Raw genomic sequence first — 9,177 nt, 5'->3', positions numbered from 1 at the left:
TTCATTTATAGCCTGCTTCTCTGGCACAAGGACAACCGAAGCGGCTTGCAATTAAAATTCCATACAATACAGTACAGGTACATAGTTTCCCAATCCACTCTCCCCAACAAAACAGCCATTAAACATAATACTAATTAAAATAACTAATTAAAATAAGCAGAGATGGGTGATGGGTTTATAGAATATACAATATAAAACCTGTCAGCATTCATCATTTCACTGACAGTGAGGTCTGAAAGGAGGCATATAACTCCCATAAATAAAATAAATAAATGGCAACCAACTGGAGAAACCTTGACTAGCCTAAGAGCACTCATCAAGTTTAATGGAATAAGGGAGGACTAGAGCGCCAGCCTTTCTTATCTTGAGTTCAAGAAAACATGCTTTTAAAATGACAGCTCCCAGGAATGCCCCTCAGCACGCAGCATGGCCAATGGATGAGACTCTGGGAGTTGTCCAAAAAGTAACTTTTCCACATTCTGCTGCGCTAATAGAGCAACCAATGCTAACTCGCTACAATGCACAGCCTCTTACATGTTATTGAAATAATATGCACTTGTGGCGGCTGTAGGTTTCATGCAAGTAGGGAAGTGATAGCTTTAGCTTTGTTTCACAGTTCAATGCATCAATCCTGGGGTTTGAACCCATGGGTAGGGTACATTTCAGCACCTTTAAAGTTCAGACTGTTCTCCCAAATGGATTCAGTGCCCCTTTGACATGGAAGCTATTGATCTGCAGTCTTCATACCCAATTGCCCATGGCTCAACCAGTTTTATTTTCTTGCACAATGGGAAAGGCCATTTCCCTTAAGCGCGCTAACTCAAGTTCGCAGGCTGGCTAATGCCCCTTAAGATCAGGGCTGTGCATTCGTTGGAGCCTGCGGCTGCATAACCTTTGCTGCTAAATAACATTGTGCAGCTAAAGCTTCCCGCTGATCCATAAAGAAATGTTCGTGTTCTCCCCGAGCGCATCTGAATTCATTATTCAAAAAAGAGAAGCAATGCAGGGTTACCCGCCGAAACTTCTGCGGTTAAACAGCACTGCCTTACAGCCATATATTCAAGTGTCAAAATGACCCATTGGGGGGTAGTTTATTATTGCTTTGCATTCTCAGATGCTCGCCTTGTCCTGCCTTGATTTAAACAGAGCCAGGCTCAATTATTCTAATAAAAGGCAGTGATGCAGAAAGCATGATTTAGCAGTCCCTATGGCAGGTATATAGTATGCGTATGTGTGCGATTTGATGGCTCAGAAGCTAAATGTCCCTGAGTTGTGATTTTTCTAAGTAAGAAATTTTCACCATCACTTATTTAAAAATAAGACTGGCTAGGGTGCAAATTTTAGCCCGACCAACCGATGGGTAAAGCACCGGCAAACATTTTGATCCACCTTTATTGAGCAGTCAGTAGGCTTTAACTTTGAAGTATCATTTCTCTATGAACATACAAGCATGTGCAACATAACTTCATTGGTTATAGTCAAAAGCCATCACACAAGGAAAAGCACCCAATGGAGAGAGAAAGAAATGGACAAATATTCTGAGTGATGGAGAATGCCATTTGCACCTCTCCGTCCTGATGGCTAGGAGAGGAGTTGTTTGGCATAAGGGGGTCATGTAATTATTATGTATGTAGCTTGTTTTTATTTATGTAATTTTGGTTGTGACCCGCCTCGATCCTTTGGGAGAGATGGGATATAAATCACTATTATTATTATTGTGAAGTTGAAGGCTTTCATGGTCGACATCCATAGTTTTTGTGGGCTATGTGGCCATGTTCTGGAAGAGTTTATTCCTGACGTTTCGCCAGCATCTGTGAAGCATTCTCTGAAGATGCCAGCCACGGATGCTGGCAAAACATCAGGAATAAACTCTTCTAGAACATGGCCACATAGCCTGAAAACCCCAGAAAAAAACTCATTATTATTATTATACTACAACTCTAGGGGTGCATCCAAACCACAGAAATAAAGTGTGACACTGTGAAGTCGAAGGCTTTCATGGCCGGCATCCATAGTTTTTTGTGGGGTTTTCGGGCTATGTCCACATAGCCTGAAAAACCCACAAAAAACTAAAGTGTGACACCATTTTTACTTCCATGACTCTATCTTACAGAATTCTGGGATTTGCAGATTGACAGGCTACAAATCAAACTACAAATCCCAGGATTCCACAAGGATGTTGCCACGGCAGTCAAATTGGTGTCACGCTGGTTTATTTCTGCAGTGTGGAAGAGCTGCAAGGATGCCCTAGCTAGCTTGACTTTTGGCTTTGCTGGCTGGCAGGTTCTGGCAGTTGTAGCCCACAAAAGGAACATTTCCCAAGTTCTGGTGATGATGGCAAGTTGGTGGCTGTCTGCCAGTCACTTTCAGTGGGGCAGAGTGCTATGGGGAATGGATGGGAAGACTTCTCTGTTGCATCTCAGGAACATAGAAAGCTATCTTTGGTGATAGGCAGCAGGGAGCAAACCTCACCAGCATGAGATCTATTGCATTGTCTGAAAAATCATATTCTCCTATATAAGCCTTGCCTCAGGTTTTCATAGCTGCAGGAGAAACCATTTCTCTTGGTCAAACCACATTGAGACATACAGTTGGTGCAGACATAAGGAATGAGTCTTCTTGGTGGTTGCTCCCAGATTATGAAATTCTTTTGCAAGAGGTCAACTGCCCTCGGTGTTGTCTTCCTCTTGGCTTGCAAAGGCCTTTCCATTCAGGCACGCTTTTAGCAAACGACTGCCCACTGTGGCCAGAGGTTATAAAATGGATGTGCTAGCCTTTTTAATATTTTACTCCTGGTTTATTATTAATGTAGCATTTCTGAATTGTTTGCACTGAGGCTTGAATACTATAAATGCTTTCATTTGGATGTGAGCATGCATAATTGATTGGTGGCCCCAACTGTGTAAACCTATTGAATCGCAGGTGTAAACCCTGTGGATTTCATGGGGTTGCAACTAACAATTAGGATTCAAGCCCCTCTGTTTTTAGGGACAGCTCTTTTAATTATGCTGCAAACAGCTTTGTTTCCCAAACCTGAGAGAAATATGGGATATGCAGTGAAGAAGAAAGAATAGAATGACAGATGGGTAGATGGACAGAAAGATAGATGCCCAACCTAGATAAGCTTTTAGGGCTTGGGGAAAGTGAAACATTTATACTCCTTCCAGTTCAAAGGGCTGTGTGTAGGGAAAAACACTTTGCAAATTGGAATAGCCAGAAAGAAAAGATTGAGAGACAGCTGAAGGTTGACATATATTCAAGGGTAGCTATAGTACAGTAACATCCAATATCCACAAAACAGTGATACCTTTATTCAGTTAACCAAAATGCACGTAATACATGATGGAAACTTTCAAAGCTCGACTGGCTCCTTCATCAGGCAAAGGTTTGAATAATCATACAGGAGGAAAAAATATAGAATGACAATGTTAGGCACAGGCTTGAATTTTCTCAAGGTGTTGTTGTTGTTTTTGGAGGGATATCTATGCCTCCTGGTTCAGGCTATGTGGTATTGGAAATAAAGCATCTCAAAGTCCGGGAGATAAAATTTGAATTCCATTAGCAATGCACAAAGGGGATCCTAAAGATGGAGTGGGATTTTACTATTTGGAGTTTCTACTTCCAACGAAGGTAAAACATTTTTTTTAAATGGGACTACATTTGGCATGTTTTGCCAAAAAAAAAAAAGGCCTAAAGTATTCCAAATGCAAAAGCATGGAGGCTTGTCTTGAGAGGTGCAATGTTCTCTGCCTAACAAATGGGTCTGTGACCTCACAAGGGGATTTCAGAAGAAGCACCTTTTGCATTGCTGGTGGAATTCAGATTTTATCTTTGAAAAGCTTGCATTGGGTATTTTATACATTTTAGTGCAGAAAGGTATTGCTGTTTCATGGATTTTGGATGTCACTTTACTGACCTGAAGGCTGAAGTCACCTTGCCGGTTTAGGACCTCTCCAAAAGGCAAAATAAGTCTCACTCCAAAGAAACCAAACCTGAATTGGTTCATCTCTTGAGAGACTGCAGATCTGTAGCAGGGCACAATTATCTATTTCAAGGCAGCTCCCTTCTCCCGCCCTCCAAAATCTGCCTTGGAATGAAAATTCAAAGCTCTTCTTGGTTGCAGAGTTCCTCTTAATAACACATTTTAAAATCCTTTGGCTCAGGGATGGGCAACATGAAGCCCTTCATATATTGTTGGACTGCAAGCCCCATCATTCATCACCCCCAAGGCCTTGAAGTACAACAGTATCTGAAAGGCCACCTGCTGCCCATCTTTGCAGTAGATTGATTACAATCAAATTCTCCCCTCACCTTCCTTTCTGCATTGCAGCTCTCATTGCTTATACATTTTGAGTGAGAAGCCCTTGTTTGTCTCTTTCTCTAATAAACTCAGCTATTGCAAGCCTAATGTGTAGATTTGTTCATGAAGAGGGATTTCCACCCCTCCCTTCCTTTTGCCGGTCCTGAATATTAACTAATTGTTCGCTGCAAATCTGAACGAATTTGCATGCAAGAAGATGCAGTTCTGAATCACTGATGTAAACCCTGTTGGTTACGATGGGTCATCTCAGGTTGCAACAAACAGTAGGATTTAAGCCATTGTTACTTAAGGCAATCTAATTTTAAGGGAAACAGCTTTACATCCCAAATTGGGGAGAAAGATAGTACAAATTCAGTCACCCATATCATGAATTTTGAAAGCTGAAATATTCTGAAAACCAAAACTTTTTTCATGCATGCCTGAGATAGTGACATTTTTGCTTTCTGATGTCTCAGCGTACCCAAATGTTGTTTCATGCACAAAATTATTTCACAACATTCTATAAAATTATCTTCAAGTTGTGCGCATAATGTGTATATGACATATAAATGAATGTTGTGTTTAGCTGTGAAGTCGAAGGCTTTCATGGCCAGCATCTATAGCTTTTTGTGATTTTTGGGGGGGCTATGTGGCCCTGTTCTAGAAGAGTTTATTCCTGATGTTTCACCAGCATCTGTGGCTGGCATCTTCAGAGAAAGACCGAAAAACTCACAAAAAACTATGCTGTTTAGACTTGAGTCCCATCTCCAAGAAATTTCATTATGTACTTATATGCAAATACAGGCACTCCAAAATCCAAAAATATCCAAGGTTCAAAACACTTCTGGTCCCATGTATTTCAGATAAGGGAGACTCAACCTGTATATAAAATAAAGAAATAAGGATAAAATGACAGACTGATGGACAGAGAGACAAAAAGGGTTGGAGCATTAGGGCTTGGGGAAAGTGATATACTCTTCCCAGCTCAATAGTATGGGTCAGGAGAGAGAAAAATCAGCAGTTTTCAGTTTGGAGAGCTTCTTTCCTTCCTTTCTCTTCCTGTGGATGTCCTGAATATTAACTAATTGTTCACTGAAAATCTGAAAGAGTTTGCTGGCAAGATGCAACTTTGCTTTGGGAGTGATGAGTCTCACAGCACACAGGAGGCTGTTGACCTGATAACCTAGGAAATGAATAATGCAGTGGAAGGGTTCTCTCTCTCTCTCTCTCTATATATATATATATATATACTCTTTTTTCTTATGCACAGGCATTTTTCCCACCAAAGAGTGGTATGTGAAGATCCAAATGTAGCAGGTGGCTGGTGGGAGGGTGATTCATGAGATGGTGTTTATTATTCAGTCGGAGCCTTGGGACTCTTCCCCGGGGAACCCTGGGAACTGACATTCTGTTCAGAGGGAGGAGGAAAGTCTAACAGAAACCTTCAGCATCAACACCAGATGGTTGCCTTGTGACCCTGTTTGTGGTCTTCTTGGATGCTGGTGGACCATTTTTGAAAGGAGGGACGGCAGCAGTGGCATCACTAAGGTTGGCGTCACCCGGTCGCACACTTCCCATTGGCGTCACACACTTCCCATTGGCGTCACACACTTCCCATTGACCTCCTTCCATACCACACCATGCAGATTCCTTCATCATGTTTTTTGTACTAATGTTATTCCTAAGTCATGCTTCCCATGTATCACTGAATGTAATGGCAACGGTCGTGACATAAACCAGCAAATTAAAACTATATCTTCAAATTACAATATCCTATGCACCGCCAACATTACATGTACACAGTTTCATGTCGTTAGTCTGAAAATTTGGTAAGGTGTGATGTTTCTTTTTAAAGAAAATTTAAAAAGTATAAAAATTCATTCATTCCTTGATGATCCTTTATTTAAAAACTGGAGAGATTAGGAAGGGAGTGTGAAGCCTTCTGCATGCAAAGCACATTTCCTGCTAAGACTTCTCTGCAAGTCAATATAAGGTCCTTTGAGAGAACAGGTTCTAGTTTCTTTATAATGCCATGGACTCCTTTAGGGGATTATATTGTTATTATTGCTATTCTCAGTTATGCATTTTACCTCAAGTGATGGAAATCCATTCGTGAGGAGTGCCAGAATGTCAGATGTGGAATAATAATGAGCTAGTACCCATTAAATATTATTTTTTAAACAGTGGCTGCAGATTTTCCCCTCTCCTTGCTAGAACAAGGTTGAGTTTAATCAAAGCTGTTTAATTAAGTCATGCATTTCATCCTCCAAGGTACTTTTCCTGAAGTTTTCTCACGGTTGTTGGTAAACCTTCATTGATTTTTGGCTCCCCTCCCGTCTCTCTTTTCTGCACCCAGGGTGAATGTTCCCAAAAGTGCTATTACATCTTCATCATCGAGACCATCTGTGTCGCTTGGTTCTCCCTGGAGTTCTGCCTCCGGTTCATCCAAGCCAAAAGCAAGTGTCAGTTCTTCAAAGGGCCCCTGAACATTATCGACTTCATGGCCATCTCCCCGTACTACGCTTCTCTCATCGTGCTGGAAGAGGAGTCCACCGAGGAGGACAAAAGGCCCAGCGGGAACTCTTACCTTGAGAAGGTGGGCTTGGTGCTACGGGTCTTACGTGCCTTGAGGATACTGTATGTCATGCGGCTAGCAAGGCACTCCTTGGGACTACAGACTTTGGGCCTCACGGTCCGCAGGTCCGCACGGGAGTTTGGCTTGCTTTTGCTCTTCCTGTGTGTGGCTGTCACCCTCTTTTCCCCCTTGGTCTACCTTGCGGAAAACGAATCCGGGAAAGTTTTGGAGTTCACCAGTATCCCTGCCTCCTATTGGTGGGCCATCATCTCGATGACGACGGTTGGGTATGGAGACATGGTCCCCAGGAGCGTCCCAGGCCAGATGGTGGCCCTGAGTAGCATTCTCAGTGGGATCCTCATCATGTCTTTCCCAGCCACCTCCATCTTCCACACTTTCTCCCACTCTTACTCCGAGCTGCGGAAAGAGCACGAGAGACTGCAGTCCCGGATAATGAGGATGAAAAATGCCAATACGTCTGGGGAAAGCGATACCTTGAACGAGAGTGAAAGCTTCATTACCGATCCAAACGCCTCTCCCATCAAGTACATTTACAAAGGATAACAAACGTCTCCTGCTGCAAAATTGGGAATCAAAACAGAACAAACCCCTGGATGCTGTAATGCACAAAACAGAGAATCTGGGGCCTGCAATGCACCATTATCCAATGCAACTGCTTCTGCAAAAACAAAACAAAATAAAACAGCCCTGAAATGTCTGCACAGGTGAAATCAACAGCTTAAACATAATGCTGAGAAGAAACCAACAATGCTTCATCAATGCTGGTGACAGTAGGGATGATCTGGGAGATGTAGGGTGAGATCCAGCAATACTGTTCAATGCTTGGTAGCCCCTTACCCCAACCTGGCGTTCAGGTGGAGAGATACATGGAGATGAGATAATGGTGGGCCAACATGATCCATGGGCCACATGTACTTGTGCAGGAGTTTGTGGGACATGGACAGGTCAGATGGAAGGTTTCTTTGTTTTTCCCAGGTATAACACTGAAAAACAAAATAGCCAAGCATGACATTGCTACTCAGGAAGCTTCTCTAAGGTCAAAGGACCAGCAAAGGTGGGTAGAAACTCAGGTGGAGGAATTTCAGTTGGGAGGATTGTGCTGAAGGAGTAAGAATGTAAACCTTCATTTTATTTTATTCTACATGCTAAAACATGTATATTGACGTCCCCCCAAAGGATGAGATTTTGAGAGATCTTTGCACATTTTTGGATGATCCTTATATTGTGAAACGTTCTGGCGAAAATATTCGCAACTTTTCTGCGAAACATAGCCCCTTTTTGCACAAACCCAATGCTTTTGCACAAGAAACTCGTTATGTATTTTTTTTGCAAAAAAAGTCTCCAAGTGCTAAATAAATAAATAAATAAATTTCACTATGATTACCCATTATTCCTTTCTTGTCAAGCAGCTCAAAACAGGGTTGTATATGTTGTACTTCTAGCCATTGGCGGTGTCACAGGTTCACTTTTTTGCATTGCCACCCTGACCACTTGGGTACGCTGGCTCAATCCTTTTTTTAATGCGCACCTGCACCAGTGCCTTTATATGTGGCTTTAGGGTTAGGGTTAGGATGGTACTCTCCTTCAGAAATGTTTTTGCATTGGGGCATTTATATGCAGCTGTGAAGATGTGCATTTTCCTGACTATGTCAGAATATCCCTTCTTTTTGCTCCAGTTTTTAGTTCTGGAGCGCAAGTTCAATCTGGTTTCTTCCCACTTTGGAGGCATGCATCATTTAAATGCTCCATCTTCAAAATGGCCAAAAACCACTTTAGTCCTGTTTAACTATCTGAAGGGATGTCACATTGAGGAGGGAACAAGCTTACTTTCTGCTGCTCCAGAGACTAGAATACGGAACAATGGATGCAAGCTACAGGAAAAGAGATTCCACCTCAACATTAGGAGGAACTTCCTGGCTGTAAGGGCTGTTCAACAGTTGGATACACTCCCTTGGAGAGTTGTGGAGTCTCCTTCCTTGGAGGTCTTTAAACAGAGGCTGGATGGCCATCTGTCGGGTATGATTTGATTGGGAGTTCCTGCATGACAGAATGGGGTTGGACTGGATGGCCCTTGTGGTCTCTTCTAACTCTATGATGATATGATATGATTCTATGTTTCACCCCATATATAGTTCAAGTAAGTTCAGCACCCTGGATACTTCTAATTATGTTGACTTTAAATCCTAGAGTGGATTCACCGCAGAGTGGCTTCACTGCCCCACTGTCATAGGAGCCATCAGCTGTCACTGTCCTGTTTAGCTTCTGAAAACAGAGGTGTGTT

General features: G+C 42.4%; 1 protein-coding gene across 1 annotated transcript in view; it reads left to right on the top strand.

Annotated features, from left to right (window-relative positions):
* KCNG4 (potassium voltage-gated channel modifier subfamily G member 4) overlaps positions 1-8,270 on the top strand; it is an 18,807-nt gene extending 10,537 nt beyond the window's left edge. The window contains exon 3 of the mRNA XM_042438043.1: positions 6,657-8,270. Coding sequence (XP_042293977.1) covers positions 6,657-7,439 — 783 coding nt within the window. The 3' untranslated portion in view covers positions 7,440-8,270. The remainder of the gene's footprint in view (positions 1-6,656) is intronic.
* Positions 8,271-9,177: the final 907 nt, after the last annotated feature.

This window comes from Sceloporus undulatus, chromosome 8, assembly GCF_019175285.1.
Source record: "Sceloporus undulatus isolate JIND9_A2432 ecotype Alabama chromosome 8, SceUnd_v1.1, whole genome shotgun sequence".
NCBI lineage: Eukaryota > Metazoa > Chordata > Lepidosauria > Squamata > Phrynosomatidae > Sceloporus > Sceloporus undulatus.
This window is presented reverse-complemented; position numbering and strand designations above follow the sequence as displayed.